Source organism: Schistocerca gregaria, chromosome 6 (assembly GCF_023897955.1).
Source record: "Schistocerca gregaria isolate iqSchGreg1 chromosome 6, iqSchGreg1.2, whole genome shotgun sequence".
Taxonomy (NCBI): Eukaryota; Metazoa; Arthropoda; class Insecta; order Orthoptera; family Acrididae; genus Schistocerca; species Schistocerca gregaria.
In genome coordinates, this window is record NC_064925.1 from 133570961 (window position 1) to 133595588 (window position 24628).

The 24628-nt window shown below is 45.4% G+C and overlaps 1 protein-coding gene across 1 annotated transcript in view; it reads right to left on the bottom strand.

Annotated features, from left to right (window-relative positions):
- LOC126279090 (tubulin beta-1 chain-like) overlaps positions 1-23851 on the bottom strand; it is a 149797-nt gene extending 125946 nt beyond the window's left edge. Inside the window, exon 1 of the mRNA XM_049979554.1 lies at positions 23795-23851. Within this exon, the coding sequence (XP_049835511.1) occupies positions 23795-23851 (57 nt within the window). The remainder of the gene's footprint in view (positions 1-23794) is intronic.
- Between the last annotated feature and the right edge of the window lie 777 nt (positions 23852-24628).

Below are 24628 nucleotides of genomic sequence, written 5' to 3' on the forward strand. Positions count from 1 at the left end.
GACCTCGCAGGTCGGGATTAATGCATGGAAAGCATTATTGGAGAGCATTACGTCACGCAGTCTTCCTGGTCGTTGTTCTTGGGCTGCGTCTGCAAGACGTCTCAATTGTGAATGTCAGTAGTTATGGATACACCTTGGGGAAGCAATTTCTAGTACTCCACACCGTCGCTGTTCCACCAAATGTTTACCATAATCTTTTGTGGATGAGTGCAGGTATCAGTACGGGCGTTGCCGCTTTGTTTGGGCTCAGCAATTCCTTTCTTTTCCTTACCTTAGCATAAAGACACTATTTCTCGTCGCAACTACGATACATGATAGAAATGGTTGGTGTTGTTCAGAAACCAACTGATGGAGAGCAAGCTTAGATGCAGATACTGCCACCTCCTGATTTTTGTTATTTTTGCTTACTGCATGCGGTACCCATACATCCGAGTTTTGAACATTCCCAAATACATGCAAATGTCGCACGATGGTGCAGCGATCACAGCTCATCACATTTTCCAGTTCTAGAGTATGGTGACGTAGAACATTGTGGATTAAACTGTTTAAACGATCTCCATCAAACTCCAAAGGTCTTCCTGAACGTGGAGAGTCATTAATGCGAAAAGGATTTAACGTCAAAAGGATCCTTCTTAAAACGAGGAAAACATGTTCTTGCCGTGTTCTGTCCAGTGGCATTATCCTGATATACGGCGCAAACGTTCCAAGCCGACTCCTCTGCTGGCACCCCTCAAACCGCAGAATACATCGGAAATGTTCCGATTCCTCCACTTGTCACTCCATTTTCCTGCATTCACAACTCCACTCACTACCTAAAAATGACAAAATGGACACATATGAACTCAAAATATAGCAACAGAAGCACAAATAAAAAGGTGGCAATCTGTAAATAAACCTACGGCAACCGAAATTCCAATATGCGAAACAAAATCACTACGAACTTATGCGCGAACCTAATACTCATTCGCTGTTTTGCCACTACATATGTTTAGTTACATTAGTTATTAGGACATTTATAGCAGAGCACTTTCCTAGGCTTTCTGTAGTCTCGAATATGCATTTTGTTCACGGGTAACAAAGTTTTTATTGTATCTCATGGTAGAACCACCGTCATAATGCCTTAATAGGTGCGCAACTTTAATGATCAGATCTTCACATTAAAATCAGCTAGTGGCGACCCTCTCATTCAACAGTTAATTTGTTTATATTTATATTTTAGAACTACCGGTTGGCTTGCTAGAGGACCATACTTTATTCGCACTCTGGAAAGCTGTGGGGCAGTGTGCGACTAAAGTCAAGATTCTCAGCCAAACAGGAGATGTTACTGAGAAGAAGTACTGCCTATCACCACACAGGGCAACAAGTAATGTCACAAATACACTCCTGGAAATTGAAATAAGAACACCGTGAATTCATTGTCACAGGAAGGGGAAACTTTATTGACACATTCCTGGGGTCAGATACATCACATGATCACACTGACAGAACCACAGGCACGTAGACACAGGCAACAGAGCATGCACAATGTCGGCACTAGTACAGTGTATATCCACCTTTCACAGCAATGCAGGCTGCTATTCTGCCATGGAGACGATCGTAGAGATGCTGGATGTAGTCCTGTGGAACGGCTTGCCATGCCATTTCCACCTGGCGCCTCAGTTGGACCAGCGTTCGTGCTGGACGTGCAACCCGCGTGAGACGACACTTCATCCAGTCCCAAACATGCTCAATGGGGGACAGATCCGGAGATCTTGCTGGCCAGGGTAGTTGACTTACACCTTCTAGAGCACGTTGGGTAGCACGGGATACATGCGGACGTGTATTGTCCTGTTGGAACAGCAAGTTCCCTTGCCGGTATAGCAAAGGTAGAACGATGGGTTCGATGACGGTTTGGATGTACCGTGCACTATTCAGTGTCCCTTCGACGATCACCAGAGGTGTACGGCCAGTGTAGGAGATCGCTCTCCACACCATGATGCCGGGTGTTGGCCCTGTGTGCCTCGGTCGTATGCAGTCCTGATTGTGGCGCTCACCTGCACGGCGCCAAACACGCATACGACCATCATTGGCACCAAGGCAGAAGCGACTCTCATCGCTGAAGACGACACGTCTCCATTCGTCCCTCCATTCACGCCTGTCGCGACACCACTGGAGGCGGGCTGCACGATGTTGGGCCGTGAGCGGAAGACGGCCTAAGGGTGTGCTGGACCGTAGCCCAGCTTCATGGAGACGGTAGCGAACGGTCCTCGCCGATACCCATGGAGCAACAGTGTCCCTAATTTGCTGGGAAGTGGCGGTGCGGTCCCCTACGGCACTGCGTAGGATCCTACGGTCTTGGCGTGCATCCGTGCGTCGCTGCGGTCCGGTCCCAGGCCGACGGGCACGTGCACCTTCCGCCGACCACTGGTGACAACATCGATGTACTGTGGAGACCTCACGCCCCACGTGTTGAGCAATTCGAAGGTACGTCCACCCGGCCTCCCGCATGCCCACTATACGCCCTCGCTCAAAGTCCGTCAACTGCACGTACGGTTCGCGTCCACGCTGTCGAGGCATGCTACCAGTGTTAAAGACTGCGATGGAGCTCCGTATGCGACGGCAAACTGGCTGACACTGACGGTGGCGGTGCACAAATGCTGCGCAGCTAGCGCCATTCGACGGCCAACACCGCGGTTCCTGGTGTGTCCGCTGTGCCGTGCGTGTGATCATTGCTTGTACAGCCCTCTCGCAGTGTCCGGAGCAAGTATGGTGGGTCTGACACACCGGTGTCAATGTGTACTTTTTTCCATTTCCAGGAGTGTATGATGAGAGACATCATTTCCCGCTAAACCAAAGACGGAATGAATTGAAAGTCACGTTTGTTGTCAGAGGTAACGATTTACTGAAGTGGGGAGACCAATAACGCTTGCAGTTTGTGTCCCGTCTAGTATACCACGAAGCCATATCCCCCAGAAACTAACACGAATACTAAGCTTGATACATCGTTCCCTTTCTGAACGTACGCAAATAAACGGGTTTCCTCACCGCTCCCTCTCTAATAATTAATTTCGCTATACACTTACAACCATTTTATCTGTAAATGCACCGATCTCTAATAATTTTTATTGCCTCTTCACGATGAGAAACTATGTCTACCTTAGTCGCATACTGAAGACAATTTTTGTATCACTGCCTCTGTTAAAAGCGCTTTTCGTTTGCACTAAGAAGGAACTCACTTGTAGGTAATATAAGGTCGGGCAAGTACATCCTCCAACGAACCTCTCTTTGATACGCTCTTCTTTGCCATCAGCAAGAAGAGAAACATTTTGATCAGTAGGCCGCGATATTTTTAAACTAGAACCAATATTAAAACCCACGTTTAGATTATCTTTGCAGCTCTTCTCTTCAGTTAGCACATAGGGAGTTTAGTTTCCCTGAAGAGAATCGTTGCAAAGGCAGTCGAAACGCCAATTTTAATAGTTGTTTCAGTTACATATGACGAAATTCGGAAATGGATTTCATTCATATTGACCTGGCCGTGGAAACCTTCACACTTCTTTGCACGGAGAGGTTTAAGGGAATCGCAGAGGACACGATACCTAAGTGCATAGCTCTTTATGTCTTACGTTTTACGTTTCACTGGAAGGCGTGGTTACCAGAACTCTGATGACTTTTCGCTTCATTATTTAAATTCTAAGATGACTATACGGAAATTTCGACACATTGACAAACAGGTGCGCCTCTCAGTGAAAATATTCTACTCCATACCTTGCTCTGATTTAAATTTTCTTCCGGGAAATAATGGGAGCAATGCTGTCAATGATTCTAACAATCGAAAACTTAGACTTAAGATTTGTGATTCACCAGATAACTCGAAAAGAATCGAGCGAGGAGGTGCAGCGCTTAAGACAACAGACACACTTTCGGGGGGATAGGAAAATTGGAAATTTGCGGTAAGTCTATGAGATCAAACTGCTTAGGTCATCCGTCCCTAAGCTAACACATAACTTAATCTAACTTAAACTAACTTACGCTAAGGACAACACTCACACCCATTGTAGAACGAAGGATTTCACGACCGGGTGACATGGCTGTTGATATACTTTCCGGGATGTGAGGTCGTGGTCCAAGAACTTTTTATGCTCCTTACGTTTCGTCCAGGACTGTTCTGGTCTTCCTCAGAGGCGCTGCTCCGCTGAGTCTTGCCGACTGACTGGTCGGGTGTCTGAGAGCGACTTATATATTGTGAGAAAGGGGGGCGTGGTTCAGGTGACAACGTTAAATTACTATCCACGCCTATACAGAGAAGGTATTGAAATTTATAAACATCACGATAATTTTAATAGGAAAGAGGAGGCTATGAAACTCAGCGCTATATCGACAGTGGCTCTACAAAATTGCTAACAATTTTTATCTTGACAAGGTGGTAATCGATAGTCAACCTTATCTTTGCTATAGCTTATCACTGCTCATCACGTGTCACCTGAACCACGCCCCCCTTTCTCACAATATATAAGTCGCTCTCAGACACCGGACCAGTCAGTCGGCAATCTCAGCGGAGCAGCGCCTCTGAGGAAGTCCAGCGCAGTCCTGGACGAAACGTAAGGAGCAGAAAAAGTTCTTGGACCACGACCTCACATCCCGGAAAGTATATCAACAGCCACTCACACCCATGCCTGAGGGAGGACTCGAATCTCCGACAGGGGGAGTGGCGCGCGATCCGTGACGAGGCACCTAAGACCACGCGGCTACACCGCGCGGTCGCTGGATGGGGGGGAGGGGTGAAGTGGAGGTGGTATCTAATCTACATTTAGGTTTTCCGTGGTTTGTATTAATCGCATAAGGCTATTTTCAGATTGGTTCTTTTGAAAAAGACACTGCCGAATTTCTTTTACAACCTTCTCTAGTTCGAGTTTGTGCTCAACCTCCATCCGCTTCGTCGTTGATAGTACGTTAAGGCCTAATCCTAATCGTCTTAGTCCTCAACCCTAAAAATATTTGTGTTCGGAGCCCAACTAACACTTAAAATATGTTTCCGGCATTTCATGTGACTTTCGTTTTTGACAATGCGCTGTATGTTATATAAGATGACACCACGGCTCTTATTATTCTATGTTCAACATTAGGGACGCCTGTAACAGATAAACCGTTGTAAGTAGGCTGCTTAGATTTTTATATTCGTAACGCTAGGTAGCGCTCGGTATGAAAATCACTGGCTGTGCTGTATGCAGTCATTGGCTGGTTGGCATTGTTTGAACATTCGCTATTGTAGTGTTGGGCAGTTGGCTGTTAACAGCGCGTAGCGTTGTGCAGTTGGAGGTGAGCCGCCAGCAGTGGTGGATGTGGGGAGAGAAATGGCGGAGTTTTGAGAGCGGATGATCTGGGCGTGTGTCCATCGGAGACAGTAAGTTTGTAAGACTGGATGTCATAAGTGGTATATATATATATATATATATATATATATATATATATATATATATATATATATATGACTTCTTTTGAACACTATTAAGGTAAGCACATTGTTTGTTCTCTATCAAAATCTTTCATTTGCTAACTATGCCTATCAGTAGTTAGTGCGTTCAGTAGTTTGACGTATTGCGTTGCGCTAAAAACATGTGTGTCAGTTTAGTGTCGATCAGAATAGGTAAAGAGCAAAATATCTGAGTACGTTCAGTTCTGCTCAGCTGTTTGAAAATCAAATAATGTAAGAGGTTCATCAGCACAGTAAGTCATTAATTTTTCTAAGGGGACGTTTCACTGTGACCGCGGTGGAAGAACGGCCACAGCACAGCTAGAACATTGAATGTTGTTGTTGTTGTCTTCAGTCCTGAGACTGGTTTGATGCAGCTCTCCATGCTACTCTATCCTGTGCAAGCTGCTTCATCTCCCAGTACCTACTGCAACCTACATCCTTCTGAATCTGCTTAGTGTACTCATCTCTCGGTCTCCCTCTACGATTTTTACCCTCCACGCTGCCCTCCAATGCTAAGTTTGTGATCCCTTGATGCCTCAAAATATGTCCTACCAACCGATCCCTTCTTCTAGTCAAGTTGTGCCACAAACTTCTCTTCTCACCAATCCTATTCAATACCTCCTCATTAGTTACGTGACCTATCCACCTTATCTTCAGTATTCTCCCGTAGCACCACATTTCGAAAGCTTCTATTCTCTTCTTGTCCAAACTAGTTATCGTCCATGTTTCACATCCATACATGGCTACACTCAAAACAAATACTTTCAGAAACGACTTCCTGATACATAAATCTATATTCGATGTTAACAAATTTCTCTTCTTCAGAAACGCTTTCCTTGCCATTGCCAGTCTACATTTTATATCCTCTCTACTTCGACTATCATCAGTTATTTTACTTCCTAAATAGCAAAACTCCTTTACTACTTTAAGTGTCTCATTTCCTAATCTAATTCCCTCAGCATCACCCGATTTAATTTGACTACATTCCATTATCCTCGGTTTGCTTTTGTTGATGTTCATCTTATATACTCTTTTCAAGACACTGTCCTTTCCGTTCGACTGCTCTTCCAAGTCCTTTGCCGTCTCTGACAGAATTACAATGTCATCGGCGAACCTCAAAGTTTTTACTTCTTCTCCATGAATTTTAATACCTACTCCAAATTTTTCTTTTGTTTCCTTTACTGCTTGCTCAATACACAGATTGAATAACATTGGGGAGAAGCTACAACCCTGTCTCACTCCTTTCCCAACCACTGCTTCCCTTTCATGCCCCTCAACTCTAATAACTGCCATCTGGTTTCTGTACAAATTGTAAATAACCTTTCGCTCCCTGTATTTAACCCCTGCCAATTTTAGAATTGGAAAGAGAGTATTCCAGTCAACATTGTCAAAAGCTTTCTCAAAGTCTACAAATGCTAGAAACGTAGGTTTGCCTTTTCTTAATCTTTCTTCTAAGATAAGTCGTAAGGTCAGTATTGCCTCACGTGTTCCAACATTTCTACGAAATCCAAACTGATCCTCCCCGGGGTTTTTCCATTCGTCTGTAAAGAATTCGCGTTAGTATTTTGCAGCTGTGTCTTATTAAACTGATAGTTCGGTAATTTTCACATCTGTCAGAACATTGAATAGAACCATTAAAATAAACAAAATGAACTAGTTACGGAGTACACACCTAAGTTATGGACTTTAGAGTCTGATGTCCAGTCGACAACGAAGACATCACAGAAGGAGCACAATCTCGAGTTACGGAAGGACGGCGAAGGGAAGTGGCCGTGCCTGTCGAAAAACCATTCTGGCAATAACGTTAAGGGGAGGTTTACTAACTTTGGCCCGAGAAAAGCACGTTCTTGGAGAATTGTTTCTCGGGATGTGTTATAGATATCAATATCAAGTTTGGTCAAAATGTTTATTGATATTTGCTCTACAAACTGGAATTTTTTCCACCGGAAATGTCGAAGAGTAAAGGCGGTAGTGCCGTCGGAACGAAACTAAATTTCGATGTAGACCTCCACGCGCGGTATGTCACAGGTTAGCCGGCTGGTCTGAAATCAAAATTGAGTCGACGTTAGCGAAGTATATAAGAGTCTTTAGCAGCTGTACCTCGCTTAAGTTATTTTGACCATAAGAAACAAAATGGCGGCATTTTAAAAAAATAAGGCTTTTTTCATCGATTTTTCGACTTCGTCAGTCAATTAAAAATATTTATAGTTGACGGATCGGAATAAAAGTGGTACAACTCCTAGACAATTTAGTTTGCTTCGTCGGAAAGAAAGAATCATGATAATCGGTTCAGTGGATTTGAAGTTACCATACAGCGCGATAAAAAAAGTCATTTCGAGATAAACGCGTTTGAAGCTTTGACTACGTATAAATGCAATATTATGCAACGTACGTTCAATCTCCTATTCCGGGTCCATAAACTAGTCGTTCCTCTTCCTCATAGAGGGCGTTCTGCTCGATCTGGGCCATCCTGCGCTGCTCCACAGGCGCTCGTACGGCCGATGGCAAGCGGTTTTCGGCCGCTTGAATCCGGTGGTCGTCCGAATGCTTGGCGAACTGCGTCGAATAGAGACCCAGGGTGACGTCCATCGTTGTCATGGTCTTCAGAATTGCTGCATATCCTTCGCTGAAGCTGCTCACTGCCAGGAAAGTCGCAATCTCCTCAGTCTTTGCACCAGAATCAAAATGCTTGGGCTTGGGGGCTAATTTCCAAACACACGCGTTCAAACTTTCCTTTGAATTTTGTGTGTTTCCTCTCAAGCACCGGTGCAATAACTCGTCCTTCGAAAGAAAAAAAGACTTGTGCGTGAAAAAGGCCGATTTCAGGCAGGTGCAGTTTTTTGTTCAACCACGAATAACAAACAGTCCCTTCCGTATTCGGAAAAACCGTAGCAGGGGTGGATGCTAAACACTTCTGTGGATCCAAAAATGCAATTTAAAAAAATCGATGTTTTCAACCAAAAGATAGTAAACCTCCCGTTAAGCGATTTAAGGAAAGCACGGGAAACCTAACCCACTTTCCCAGGCTCTTTACCCAAATTCGAAGATCGTTTTGCAAGATATCTGCATTTACCACTAAACATATAAAGAATTCTGTCTTCGAAATATGTACGATAATATATCCAAGTGATATTTATATTTCGGGATAGGTCTTACTGAGAGATTCGCCAGCTGAATCCGAAACAGTGGGACATTGGTAATGGGCAGATTGATTACAATCTCCCCGAAGTGTTAAATTATTGTTGAATATCGATTGTAGCCGATCTATAAATATGAAAATATTTCATATTTCTACTATGTACTTGCCAATTAAGTCCCGTGGATTTCGTAGCCCTTAGATTTAGGTATTGTTTCGACTGCAGGAAAAACAGGGTGGGTCTGATATTGGCTTCGCGTAAACAATTACTCCGGCTTTCCTTTGGAGAGATTCAGAGAAATCTGTAACAGAATTGTCACTGCGGTCTTCCCGCATGTGTGTTTTCTCTTATTCTTTATCAAACTGTGTAATAAATCTGAGGCATGACTGTCTTCGCAAATCAGCTGTCTCATAAATATTGGCGGCCATAGTGACCGAGCAGTTCTAGACGCTTCAGTCTAGTGTCGCAGGTTCGAATCCTGCCTCGGGCATGAATGTGTGTGATGTCCTTAGGTTAATTAAGTTTAAGTAGTTCTAAGTTCTAGGGGACTGAAATCAGCTGTCTCATAAATATTGCCGGCCGTAGTGACCGAGCGGTTCTAGGCGCTTCAGTCTAGTGTCGCAGGTTCGAATCCTGCCTCGGGCATGGATGTGTGTGATGTCCTTAGGTTAATTAAGTTTAAGTAGTTGTAAGTTCTAGGGGACTGATGACCTCAGATGTTAAGTTCCATAGTGCTCAGAGCCATTTGAACCATGAATATTAACATGCTTGCAGAAATGAACGAACAGTCCTTCAAGAGCATTTTGTTACTAGTGTTTAGTTTATAAAAGTCAATCAACCGATAAGTAGTTTCAGGGCTGCAAAACCTCAACCGGTTAACAATTTCAAATGAAGTAAAACGTGGACGAGAGACAGAATATTGTAATTTAATTCGAAACAAAGATCAACAGTCGCCACCACAGATCCAAACTGCTTAATTTTGCGTTAATACTAATTTGGCGAGAACATTGTTGGGTAACTTAAATTGTTTGCGGAATACAAACATACGTCACTTGAATAGCTACATCTTAACGGCATTTGCTAATCTAGTTTACCTACTTTGGCTGACTTTACGAGATATGACGTGTTAATGGTCTAAGAACGTTTTGCACTGTACTCGATAACGGCGTAGAAACCGAACAATCTAGATTGAATAGAAGAAAAATAGAATAATACACAGTCAAACGACGGTGCATTCTTTCAAATACATGGGGCGAATATGATTAATGTACTGGTCTTCGACTAGAGCACCATTCATGACAGTGATGTTGTTGCTTGTAAAGGTAAGACAACTGTCGATGCTCATATTAAAATAGGTTGTGTACCAAACTGTTCATCAAATAATCCAGTTGTTTGTTACTCACACAACTGGTTGATCGTTGACAAATTCGAGCATACTGAAATAATTGTAGGTCATCATGGGCCGTAACTGCTTCTTTGCACATTTTTGTCATGGTTCTGGCATTTTCAAAAATACCATTTTTAATATCTGTTGCGATGGGTTGCGGCCCGAAACGAGTCATCGAGTGAATAAGAAATGTGAAATTTACATTGGCTGGTTGATCGTTTCCTAACATGTGTTAAACTCTATTCACAAGTTTTGGGAAATAAACAGAGTTATCAATAAAAACAATTACGTAAGTCAATATATGGAAAAAGTAGTAAACATTATAATGATCGGATGTGCATTGATAATTCTGAGAAAAGGATGACCAATAAGCTATGAATATACAAACAAAAAGTGAGTAATAAACAAGTGTTGCCTTACCTCCTACAAGTTCTAGCACATCTGAAACTCTTACCGTTTCATACGCGTGGAGTTTGTGTCCACACACGATGGGACTTTATACATTAAGAAAAAGAAAAGAACGAGAAAAACAACGCCTTTCTAACCCCAGCTACCTATTTTCTGAAGATACTACTTACAGCTTTGTCATGTTTGGTTTCAGAACCTTTTGAAATTTTTCGAAAGCCGACATTATTTTCAAGAAGCTGTGTATCTGTGCACATTGAAACAACAACAATTGTTGCTTACTTTTGCCATGCTTTATTTAGAAAGATCTCTTACTGGTCAAACAATAAATGTCCTGTCCTTTAACTAATTTAAAATAGATCGCTATTTTATATATGCAAGTGTCATACAAGCTTAGTTAAATATATATTTTGCATTAATATTTTCGTTGCATGAGGCCTAAGCAATTTTTGAGTTTTCTGCTACGTTCTTAAACTCATTTTAGCTTCTGCTAGCTTCAGAGTAACATCAAGCGAATAGTTTTGCGATCTGGAACGCTTGTCGCCTATCTTACAGACGCTATTTCTGCAGATGGCGACTAATAAATTTGGAAATTATATACGCGAGAATACCCATTGTGCTCTACTGCTATCCCAACTTAAATGGATGGGAAAGCTTTTCCAGGAATAGCTAACCGGGAATATAATGGCGTTGTATGTACAACGTACACTCCAACCTTTTAGCTTACCTGGGCCACATAGAAAGAAAACGAGTATTTCTGGTGGCACATAATACGCCTAGTCCTAACCATACCTGATGAGGCAAAAAAGGGTTGTGTCCGGTCAGAGTATATAGTTAAAACATTTAGGTAACTATTAATTATTTACGATGCTTTATTCTAAAAAAACAAGCTGGAATTAATTTCATATTTTATTCCTGAGATTTGATTAATAATTTTGTATGCATGGGGTCGCCAAAAAAGAAAAAAAACGCTGAATAACTTTAGGGGCAAGTTCCTTATGCAGAAATAAGAAAAAATGTCCAGTTTACATGGACTAGTCTAAAATTCAAGAGCTATGAGCACTCGTTCATCTTCGCTAATTTGAAACATGTCTCTTCTGCTGAACAAGTGCTCATAGCGCATAAGGTATGCATCTTAAAGAGCCTGTATACTATACTGTTTATGTCGTTTTGGTCTGTGCTACCTCCCCCCGTAATATCAAAACCTAAGAACTTGCAGTAGAGAAGATTTGTTTCATAATACCGCACTCATATCTCTTGAGGTACTGCTATACCCTTTAGAGTCATAGTTTGCTAGACATTTTTTCTTTTCTTTTTCTTCTTTTTTTTTAGAAACGACGTATAAGTAATTTACAAACCGTAGAATTAATGTGACATTTGAATAACGATACTGACAGAATAACGGTACTATCAGAGAGCAAACATTGGCAGTATTGCAATCCATATGAAAATTTCTTGTATTTCCACAAATTAGGTACCTTATACATCACTAAAGCTCTGGTTTCGTAGTTGCAACTGAAGTAGCCGTAAGATAACAGATAAACGCGTCTGACCAATTGGCCGATTATCAGAACGAGACTGAGGGTTCAGTATAGCATAGGTGGCAATGTTAAGAAGGGGATAGACCAATGAGAGAACAGCGACGTATGACGGGAGTTTCAAATTGAAAATAATCAGAATGAGATTTTCACTCTGCAGCGGAGTGTGCGCAGATATGAAACTTCCTGGCAGATTAAAACTGTGTGCCCGCCCGATACTCGAACTCGGGACCTTTGCCTTTCGCGGGCAAGTGCTCTACCATCTGAGCTACCGAAGCATGACTCACGCCTTGTACTCACAGCTTCGCTTCTGCCAGTATTTTTTAAAATAATCAATTTATCGCACCTTACTCAAACGGAATTTTATGGAATTTGTTTCCTTTTTTTTTTTAAAAAAAAGAAGGAATAGAGGAAAAAGAATAACGGCCGTATGATGGATGCCGACTTCTTGAGCCGCACTGATACTTGCTCTGGGCCGCATGCGGTCTGCGGGTCTAGGAATGAACACCCCTGCTGCAGTTTATACTTTCGTGTGCCTATGTGTCTGTTGTACAATCAGCCGTAATGCACATTAGGACCCCTTCATAGGACGACGCCGTTAAGTGCTTCTCTTTCAGTCCGGAACCGCGGTGCTGCTGCGGTCGCAGGTTCGAATCCTGCCTCGTGCATGGATGTGTGTGATGTCCTTAGGTTAGTTAGGTTTAAGTAGTTCTAACAAGGGGAGGCCACGACGTTTGGAACGCGGATTTACTGCGAACTTCGCATACTCGTAGTACTCCATTAGCACAACAAAATGTGTAAACAGTAGCGTGTACTTGTTAAGCGTTATTGAGAAAATCGCAAGATAATTTCGGTCGTCAAATATATACCTGTGCGTGGCCATTTTTAACGTGAAGCGCCGGCAGCCGAGTGGTTTTTTCGGTCAGAGGGTTAGATGCTCTCTGTAATAAAAAAAACTGAGTTAATCGATCAACAACAGACTTAAAAGGCCGTCTTACGACCTCCGCCCCGAGCAGATTTGACGAACGAAAGTGAAGAAAACCGGCTGCTCAGCTCTAGGTGACGCCACCGGCACGGTAGCTCAGCTTGTTGGGTGAGAGATCTGGTTGGTCTCGGAAAAAAAACTGACTGAAAGGATCAACAACAAACTTAAACGGATATCATGTGACGTCCGCAACAACCGATAAAATAAGTTTTTAGCCTTCAAGCCCCGTAATCGCTGGGTCGCTGGATCGAATCCCACTCATCAGTTTTTTTTTTTACTTTCTTACCCAGTCATTTTCTTTCCTATTTATATTAAAATTGATGTAATTGGAAAAATACGTGTTGTCAGATGAACGTTTATTAAATTTACAGTGTTATTTGGCAGACTACAATTTTTTATTATCACAAACAATATAATATTCATAACTACCGACTAATAAACGACCAAATGCATAAAGTGATACTGATAATTTATGCTTGTCCGTCTCTTCAAAATTGTTCGTATTTAATCGAAAGAGAACGATAAATTTCTTCTTGTGAAGACGCTATTAAAATACACTAAATACTGCATGACCAATGATCAGTGCCGATACTTAAGGAAATGCTGCATTATGCATGGTTTGCTTCCAGATCATCGGCTGAATGAGAGGTTTTTGAAAATGTTAACGAGATTTGTTTTTCCACGGAAAACCTGAAAAGACCTCGCGTGTGCGGAAACATAGCATTTATTCAATGCAGCTGGTGCCGTTTAACTTTGTTTTTCACGCTTTTCCGAAATATACCATCCCGCAAATTGTACTCGTAATGTCGAATTCGACGATTAATTGTACATTTTTCGAAAGCCGTCTGTGCCCGTTGAAACTTGGAGGTAACAATTCGTTTCAGGCTCCTTCCAGGTATAAGGGATTTCTCAAATCACGGGCAAGCAGTCATTTTCAGTATCACTTTATGCGTTTGGCCGTTTAATGGTCAGTAGTTACGAATATTATATTATTTGTGATAATAAAAATTTGTAGTCTGCCAAATAACATTGTAAATTTAATAAAAGTTAATCCGATTACACGTGTTTTTACCATTACATCAGTTGTAATATAAATAGTAAAGAAAATTACTGTGTTAGAAATAAAAACAGCAACTGACGAGCGGGACTCGATCCAGCGACCCAGCGAAAATGGGGCTTTAGCGCTAACCACATTTTCGGACTTGAGATTCATCAGTCTGTCCTGCTTTCGTTTGAAGTTATTAGAAAAATTGGTTACTGTGCACATCGACTAGGTTTCCAGATTCAGATAATGGAAACTGCAGATTGGGATGTCATCAATATAACGAAAAGGGTACAGTGGTATTTACCACACAGATGACACAATGAGTTGCAAACTCGCACAATGAAAAGACTGTTATGCTTTTAGCATTCCACCGAATCTTTCTTCAGAAAAGAAAACAGACACACTTTTATTCACACAAACAAGTAAATCTCATGTACATATTGGACTGGAATGCAACTGTCACATTGAAAGAAAGCAGGAATGTTCATTGGGCGGGGAAGGGGAAAGTATAGCAGGGTATGGGTCAGGCAAGAGGCAGCATGACAGAGCATGCAGCCACTAGATGGAGGCATGACCAGGGACAGCGTCAGGTGGCTAGAGGGTTAGGGATTGTGGCGGGAGGGGGGGGGGGGGTTAGGATAGAGGGGGCAGAAACTGTTGGGTGGAGAGTATGGGAGCAATAGGTTACTTTAGGCTGAGACCAGAATAACTGCAGTAGCAGAGAATGTGTTGTACAGATAACTCCCATCTATAAGAATACGAGAGAAGCAAATTTGTAACTCGTATTGTTTCATTTCCTTCTCTCGTATTGTTACATTCCATCCTGGATTTTCCATTGTTTAATTAACTCCGATCCGTGCAATTCTGAAAAGCTGTTGGTGGGGGAGACAGTCCAGATGGCCTGGGATGTGAAGCAGCCACTGAAATAAAGCAAAATTAGGTTCAGCTGTATTTTGTACCACAGAGTTGTGTACTTGGTTTTTGGCACAGTTTGGGCCAATATAAAAGGCTGTGCATTGATTGCACCAGAGTTGGCATATGACATTGCTGCTTTCACAGCTGGCCCACACTCTGATGGAGTAGGACAAACCTGCGACAGTGCTGAAATAGCGAGTGCTGGGTGGGTGGATTGAACGGATCTTACACCTATTTTGGTCTTCCACAGGGATCAATTGGCTCTGAGCACTATGGGACTCAACTGCTGTGGTTATTAGTCCCCTAGAACTTAGAACTACTTAAACCTAACTAACCTAAGGACATCACACACGTCCATGGCCGAGGCAGGATTCGAACATGCGACCGTAGCAGTCGCACGGCTCCGGACTGCGCGCCTAGAACCACGAGACCACCGCGGCCGGCTCTTCCACAGGGATATGATACCTATGGGCCAGGGGTTGGGATTGGGAGTAGCACAGGGGCAAAGTAGGATGTTGTGGATGTTGGGTGGGCAACAGAACACCAGTTAAGAAGGAGTGGGAAGGGTCTTTGGAAGGACGTTCGTTATTTCAGGACATGATGATAGCTAATGAAACAACTTTTTCGTTGTATCAGTTCGGGGCAGACGTCGCAAGACGTAGCTAACCCTACGACCGAACATCCACTCGGCTGCCGGCACTTCATGGTAAAACTGGCCACGCACAGGTATATATTTGACGACCGAAATTATCTTGCGGTTTTCTCAATAACGCTTGAGAAGTACGCGCTACTGCTTACATACACTACTGGCCATTAAAATTGCTACACCACGAAGATGACGTGCAATAGACGCGAAATTTAGCCGACAGGAAGAAGATGCTGTGATATGCAAATGATTAGCTGTTCAGAGCATTAACACAAGGTTGGTGCCAGTGGCGACACCTGCAACGTGCTAACATGAGGAAAGTTTCCAACCGATTTCTCATACACAAACAGCAGTTGACCGGCGTCGCCTGGTGAAACGTTGTTGTGATGCCTCACGTAAGGAGGAGAAATGCGTACCATCACGTTTCCGACAATGATAAAGGTCGGATTGTAGCCTATCGCGATTGTTGTTTATCGTATCGCGACATTGCTCCTCCCATTGGTGGAGATCCAATAACTTTTAGCAGAATATGGAATCGGTGGGTTCAGGAGGGTAATATGGAACGCCGTGCTGCATCCCAACGGCCTCGTATCACTAGCAGTCGAGATGACAGGCATCTTATCCGCGTGGCTGTAACGGATCGTGCAGCCACGTCTCGATCCCTGTGTCAACAGATGGGGACGTTTGGAATACAACAACCATCTGCACGAACAGTTCGACGATGTTTGCAGCAGCATGGACTATCAGCTCGGAGGCCATGGCTGCGGATACCCTTGACGCTGCATCACAGACAGGAGCGCCTGCGATGGTGTACTCAACGACGAACCTGGGTGCACTAATGGCAAAACGTCATATTTTCGGATGAATCCAGGTTCTGCTTAAAGCATCATGATGGTCGCATCCGTGTTTTGCGACATCGCGCTGAAGCTCGCAAATGAGCTTGTTAAGCATTTAGTTTCAGGAGTGCGAGGTGTATAGCCAAGCATCCCTGCATGCACTTCTTTGCAAAAAATGTGTCAAATGTGTGTGAAATCTTATGGGACTTAACTGCTAAGGTCATCAGTCCCTAAGCTTACACACTACTTAACCGAAATTATTCTAAGGACAAACACACACACCCATGCCCGGGCGAAGACTCGAACCTCCGCCGGGACCAGTCGCACAGTGCATGACTGCAACGCCATATACCGCTCGGCTAATCCCGCGCGGCCCACTTCTTTGCTTGTTTCTTCCCACCTATTTATTACGACTGCGCACAGTGTCATTATTGAAGAACTCATTTATTCTTTCCATAATCTTTATCCTGAAAAGAAAGGGAAAAAGTTTTTCACAGAGAGACTGAACAAAAGGATACATAATAACTTTCAATCAAATCAGTATAGCCATTTTATTTATATTGTTTCATCAACATGTGTGTCCACCCCAATAGCTGAATGGGCAGTCGCCTTTCGGCATGCTAGCGGCACGGACGTCTTGTTTACGTCCTCGCCGCGCAGCTCGCTCGCGGAGTTGTTTACGTGATTCTGCCGTCTTAGCGCGCTATATTTCATTCGACAGAGAATGGCTTATGCCCACCGAAAATCGACACTGAAGATTAGCTTTGCACCTCAATATGCCCGACCAAAAGCACTGGAAATCGAACAGTTTATCAGAGATGAAGTCAAGATTGACTGCAACGATCTTGTTGGCATCCACCTTTCTATATTGAGCAGTGTGGTATACGTGAAATTGGTCAACGAAGACATACGTGAAAAAATTCTAGATACAAATCGAAGTGGTCTTAAGTTCCGTCACTCTGATGGACACATCGGTGACGTAACTGTGGAACATGCGGGACTTGGACTGCGCACGATACGTGTTTTTGAACTCCCTTTCGAGGTGCCTTCAGAGGTAGTGGTATCTGCATTCCATCCATATGGAAAAGTGATTAGCCACACAGCTGAGAAGTGGGTTCAGTTCACTACATACCCGGTTCTCAATGGAGTACGGCAGATCCGCATAGAACTAACCAAACATGTGCCGTCCTACTTATATATTGGTGGCTGCCGTGCAATTATTATTTATGATGGACAGCCGAAGACATGCTCGGGATGTGGCAAAGAAGGACACCTCCGTTCTCGCTGTCTGCAGCGCAGAATCACACAGTTACCGCCTGGGGACCTGCCGGCCACGACCGCTCCGACGTCGCTACCGCTGACGTTTGTCGAAGCTCTCCATAGCGACCCCCGACCGCGAACACCACTGGCTCCTACTACTGATACATCGTCGTCTCCGGTACTGCCTCAGGCTGTTGCGGACGGACCGACGCCCTTGCCTCCTCCTCCCGACGTGTGCAGTGGTGAGCAATCTCAAGGACAGGGGATGGCCCTTGACTCCATGATTGTGCCTACCGATGCTTTTGTGCCTGAACTTCGGGATCCCCAGGCGTCTTCGGACACTGAAGATCACGTGCGCAAGCAACGGTCGCCGAAGAGACGTCGGAAACGGCGGATCGCCCCGTCTGACACCTGCAGGACGCAGTCTCAAGACGATGAAGATCAAAATTATCAAGTTGTTCCCCCGAAGGACGAATCCGTGGTGGAAGCACCAACTTGCACTCCGTCGGACGTACAACCATCCTTGCATGCACCAGGCGCTGTACCTATGGACGTTGAACAACAGCTGAGCCAGGACAACTCTTCCACCACCGACGTGACACTGCCTTCGGACTCTGCTGGTACTCCACTGGACGCACACCATCCACGCACCCTTGCGTGGTCTGACGATGTAGCCGACGAAACACCAACTAGTGAGACAGCCGCGAATGCCGCTGCTCCAGTCCACGACTCCTAATCGACAGGGTTACAGGATGGGGATATGCAGCCTACTGGGACAACATTCTTGTTCGCTGCTGCTCTTCGTGCCTCCATGAGCGTCCCTGTAGTCCCAATTCTACGACAAGCTTACAGGATTGGCTCCATCAATGTCAACACCATTGGCACCCCTGTCAAACTACAATTGCTCCGTGATATGTTGAGGGCGTCGGACCTAGATGTTGCCCTTTTGCAGGAAGTTCGCCTGGCGACGTTTCCTAATGTCTATGGCTATGTTTCCTACCTCACGCCGTGTGCCGACGGTGGCAGTGGGACAGCTATTCTTTTAAAGGAAGGCATTGATGTAGATGACGTGATTTACCTACCATCGGCTAGGGGTCTTGCTGTGACTTTCCACGGTGTTCGAGTCATCAATGTTTACGCTCCCTCGGGCACGGCCAAGCGACGGGAGCGGTCGCGATTCTATTCAGAACAGATCGCTCCTTTGTTTGTCGGACGCTACGACCATATTGTTCTTGGCGGCGACTTCAATTGTGTGTTATCCCAAAAGGACCAACATCCCCATTTCACCACATGCCAGGAACTCAAGCTGCTTGTGCATGAACTGAAACTCACCGATACTTGGGACCGCGTGCATGGCGATCGGCCTGGGTATACGTACGTCACCAGCCATTCAACAAGTCGTCTTGACCGTGTCTACGTGTCCCCAGGACTCGTAACTGCCACGCTTGACGCTGAGTTATGGCCTACCGCCTTTTCCGACCATATCGCCTACATTTGCACTGTTTCGCTCCAGAGGCAGAAGGTGTGGCGCGGTCGAGGCCTGTGGAAGCTGAATGTGGCCCATCTCAAGGATCCGGAATGTAGGCAGGTCGTAGAGACGACGTGGAACAACTGTGTGAGACGCCTTCCAGCGTATCCTTCAACACTTCGGTGGTGGATCGACTGCGCCAAGCCTGCTTTACGTCGTTCTATGATGAATTACGGTCGCGATAAAATGTTATGGCACCGACATACCATGGAATACTATTTCACAATTCTCCGGGAACTCTCAAACCTTGCCCCCTCAGTTCAACGACAGGTTGAAATTCAACGTATTAAGGCGAAGATAATTTCTCTTATGCGTCACCGCCTTGAAGGCACAGTAGTACGCGCAAGATGTCACGAATGTGTACCAGGAGAGCTCCCGTCCATGCATCATGTTATCCGAGAGAAGCAGCGGTGTCGTAGAAAGTTGATCAACGCCCTCGACATGCCAGATGGTCGTCGATTGACGTCCCAGAATGACATCGTAAGAGCCTTTGTGGATCACTACAACGAGTTCTATGCAGCAGAGGACCGGAACGTGGCGGTAATGTCTGATGTCCTCCGTTCCTTGACAGATACCCTGGACGAGTCTGCTGCGGAGATTCTCACGGCGACAATTACGGCTGATGACGTTGCCGATGCTCTTCATAAGGGTGCGGCAAACAAAGCCCCAGGTCCAGATGGGTTCCCGCTGGAGTTTTACCACACATTTCATGACATCATGGGCTCACGCTGGACTGCGATGTATGAAGAACTGATGAACCCTGACTTTCCTCTCCCACCCGAATTCGTAGAAGGCTTGCTTATCCCGGTCCCCAAGCCATCGGGAGGTCGAGGAGTGGAACATTATCGGCCGCTGACCATGTTAAATTGTGACTTCAAGATTTTTACCCGGATTCTTGGCGCTCGCATTAGGCGCGTCGTCCCTCAAGTTATCTCTCTGGATCAAACGTGCTTTGGAGGTGATAGTAACATTCAGACGGCACTCAGCGATTACCGTGACGTTATAGCCCTGACCATGACCTGTCGCAGTCGTGGTGCTTTAGTGACAGTGGACTTCGACCACGCCTTTGATAGAGTGAGTCATGACTTTCTCGAAAACGTACTCCGACGCATGGCCTTTCCCCACAGGTTTATACACCTCGTCTTGCGGCTTCTCCGAGGTGCCACGTCGCGGGTGCTGGTCAATGGCCGTGTGGCGGGCCCTATTAACGTCATGCGGTCGGTCCGTCAAGGATGTCCGCTGTCGATGCTGCTTTTCGCCATTGCCCTTGAGCCACTATTACACGGTTTGAGGAGCCGGTTGACAGGCATAACAATGAGGGGGACTTCTTTCATCTGCCGCGCCTATGCAGATGACTTGGTGTTCTTGGTTCTATCGGAGGATGAAGTGCGAGAGGCACTGGCGTGGATCAACCAGTACGGGGCTGCTGCGGGCAGCCGTGTGAACCTGACGAAATCTAGTGCTATGTCCGTCGGTAGAGGCCTTCCAGCTGAGAGTGTGGCACCATTGCCATTAGTGGACAAGCTCAAATGTTTGGGGATCACCTTCACGCGTGATATACAGCGCACGATCTCATTTAACTACAAACGCCTGCTTCAAGCTATCCGCACGAACGTTCGTGGCAACCTCCTGATAGCATTGGACATGTTACAAAGGGTGGATTTTGTTAACACTCATCTAGTCTCGCGACTACCCCATTTAGCACAGATTTTACCGATGCCAAAGGCAATGGCACACAGACTTCAGGCGGCGTTCGGCTACTTTGTTAGCGCGGGTCTTATCTTCAAAGTCCGCTACGACACGCTGACACTTCCTCCTCGAGATGGCGGCCTCGGCCTTGTCAACGTCCGAGCGAGAGCAGCTGCCCTTTATGTAAGTACGATGGTTAAATCGTGGATCCGCCGCCGAAACGGATTATCGGGAAGCCTGATTGATGAAGTGGCCCCTCCCTCTCGAGTGGCACCCGTTGCAGTAGCCCATATTTCTTCCCCTCTCTCACATATCCGGACCTTTTTCATCGAATACAGTTATGTCCATGCCAACTTGCCTAGCACCAGACCCCCTATGGCACGTGATGTTTACCGAATCATGATGAGAAATCACACTCGGAATGTTGTGGAAAGGCGATATCCTACGATCGCATGGCCCGTGGTATGGCGTTCTGTACACCATATATACCTAGACACGAGCGCACGTGCGACCTGGTATTTGGTCGTTAATGGAAAATACATGACACAACTTCGTCTACATGCCATAAAAATGACAGATTCGCCGCTGTGTCCTCGCTGTCAAACGCTTGATACGGACGAACATCGACTGATGTGTGGATCTTCTGCAGAGGTGTGGCAGCTGATTCAGAAGAGGCTTGCCTTTCTTCTACGTACGGCTCCCCATGCCATTACACCGAAATCTCTTCTGTTCCCAGATGAGACATACTTCCCAAGTACGAAGACCAACGCTGTGATCTGGATAAAAGGTCTCTCGATCTCTTATTTGTTCCATGAAGGTGATAAGAGTGTTCTGGATTTTTGGACATTCCTGCAAGATCGCTTTACTTTTCTCATGCACCATCCGCGATACCGTCAGTACTATGCCAATTTTTTGGGTAGTGCCTTCTTCGATCCCCCCTGCAGCTGGGGTGTCCCAGGTATGAGAAGATGACTTCAATGAGAGTGTGTAATACCAGGACTCAGTCCCATGTACCGGAAAATGCAATATTCTTCGTGAAGACGTGCCTGGAACATGCCTGACTGCCTTGGGATTCGGTGTGCGTCTACCCACAAGTTGGCGGGACGCGGATGCTGCTTTGTCTGTTCTGCCAGGAGGGCGTTTTCTTTAATTCCTATAATTCCCTTTCTATTTTATGTGTTACTGATGGTAATTCCACATAATTTTTTTTTCGCCTGGAGGGCGTCCTATGTGATATGAACAAATATATGTAAAATAAATAAATTAATTCATAAAAAAAGTGGTTAGGATAGCTGGCTTTCACCCAGCAGGCCCGGGTTCGATTCCCGGCATGGGAACATAAAAAAAAAAAATGGGCAGCGTGACGGATTGCCGTCCTCCGGGTCCGGGTTCGTTTCCCGGCTGAATCGGGAAATTTTCTCCGCTCAGGGACTGGCTGTTTTGTTGTCTTTTTCATCATTTTATCCCCATCCGTGGCGCATGTCGCCCAATGTGGCGTCGAATGTAATAAAACCTGCACCAAGGTGGCCAATGACGGCAAACGCTCATTTCGAAATGGTTCAAATGGCTCTGAGCACTATGGGACTTTATATCTGAGGTCGTCAGTCCCCTAGAACTTAGAACTACTTAAACCTAACTAACCTAAGGACATCCCACACATCCATGCCCGAGGCATGGTCGCGCGGTTCCGGACTGAAGCGCCTAGAACCGCTCGGGCACAGCGGCCGGCGCGCTCATTTCCATTTCCATAATCATGTGTACGAAGTACAATGTGTACAATATGGAGCACTGTACGAATGAGGACGATATTGATCATATAAACATGTAAATCAATAATTATTGCGACATACATAAATTGTAATGAACGCCCAATCTTTGCATGTGCATGGATTTTTCAACGTGTCTGTTGTAAAACACTCTTGGGTTACACTCGTAAGCGGGTCTCCGTCGTCACCCAATTTTGCTAGAATACCTGTTGTTGGAATTACGAGGGAATGAAAAAAATGTACCGAAGCGAGATTCGATCAACAGAACTCGCGCTTATGAAACTAAGTGCTTACTCCCTTTGCTGCGAAATTCTTAGTTACCAGCGACCGTATGAAGTACGTAAGCAAGCGTAAATTGTTGAAACTCGATATTCTCGAAAGCAGTTGAGAGTTGCCTCCTGCTGTTTCGTATGTTCAAGTCCTAGTCGCACCTTACACAGCCTGTCAGTATGAAACAGATCGGCGCGCGGGATTAGCCGAACGGTCTAAGGCGCTGCAGTCATGGACTGTGCGGCTGGTCCCGGCGGAGGTTAGAGTCCTCCTTCGGGCATGGGTGTGTGTGTGTTTGTTCTTAGGATAATTTAGGTTAAGTAGTGTGTAAGCTTAGGGACTGATGACCTTAGCAGTTAAGTCCCATAATATTTCACACACATTTGACACATTTTTGAAGATATGAAGCACATCGGTGAGGGGAAGTTCGTACGATACCGTTGTTAGACATCCCAAGTTGCTGAAGGAATGATGAAGACGACATTGATGGGATGCGGGAGGGGTCGGTAGGTGTACTTAACAAAGCTAGCGTGAGGTAGAGGATTGGTCTTATTCGCCATCGAGACACGCTAAGAGGGAGCGGCGTTTCTTATGGTTGAATGCAACAACGTGAAGTCCATAGTGGATGGCTGTTCTCTCGGCCATCTGTAGGAGTACATGGCATGTATTAGTAGAAAATGGTTCAATTGGCTCTGAGCACTATGGGACATAACTGCTGAGGTCATCAGTCCCCTAGAACTTAGAACTACTTAAACCCAACTAACCTAAGGAAGGCACACGCAGCCATGCCCGAGGCAGGATTCGAACCTGATACCGTAGTGGTCGCGCGGTTCCAGACTGTAGCGCCTAGAACCGCCCGGCCACGCTGGCCGCCATTTATTAGGATGAACAAAGGCGACAGCGCCGCTGTACTACTGCAGTTCAGCACTCACCTTGGCGCCGATTTGGTTTCCACATTGGCCCGCCTGGATGTGTACTATCTCCCTCATTTTCGTGTGTCAGAATTTCCGTCTCACGAACAAGTGGAACCAGCATACAACGCCTTTCGTGGGAAGCCACCGGACTGCAGGACGCGATTGAGGCTTAAGGACGCTCTTGACTGGTTTTATACCCAAGCCGCCACGGCTCCGATCCAGTGCTCATGCGCGCCGAAATGGCGTGCTCCCATTGGTCGGTGTCCCGCAGAGTGCATCGGCTGTTCTCACCTGCATAAGGCGAACGGCAGAGGCTACCCTTCCGTCATCATTCGAATTAGCCAGTCGGAAGCATGCAAAGACGGGCGAGAGGGAGTAGCTGAGCGCCAGCCTGGGGGCGCGCCAAATTAAGCCTCCAGCAACTGGAACTTCCTTGAGAAACAAAAGAAGAGCTCCCGCTATCACCGCCATTAACGATGCTCGCCGAAGGGGAAGAAACCGAGGAAGTGGCTGTGTGCAGAAAGGAAGTGCAATTATCAATCACTTCCCCAACAGGAACTGCTGAGGCATTTGCACTGATATCAGATCTCCGAAAAGGCTCAGAACTCGCTTCTACAGAATAAAAATCTGATGCGCCACATCGCTCGCTAGTACTTGAGTTTGAAAAGAGCTACAGGCATTGTCATCAACATCTCCGAAGCTGGACAACCGCTTTTAACTTGGAGACGGCAGGGAGAGATCTTTACAAGTCACCACTAAGTAATTCAAAAGATTTCCGACGAGTGACAAAGGAAACGATACATAAAGGAAGAAATCAGTTGGAAACGGTACCCTCACTGTCTCAAATGTCAA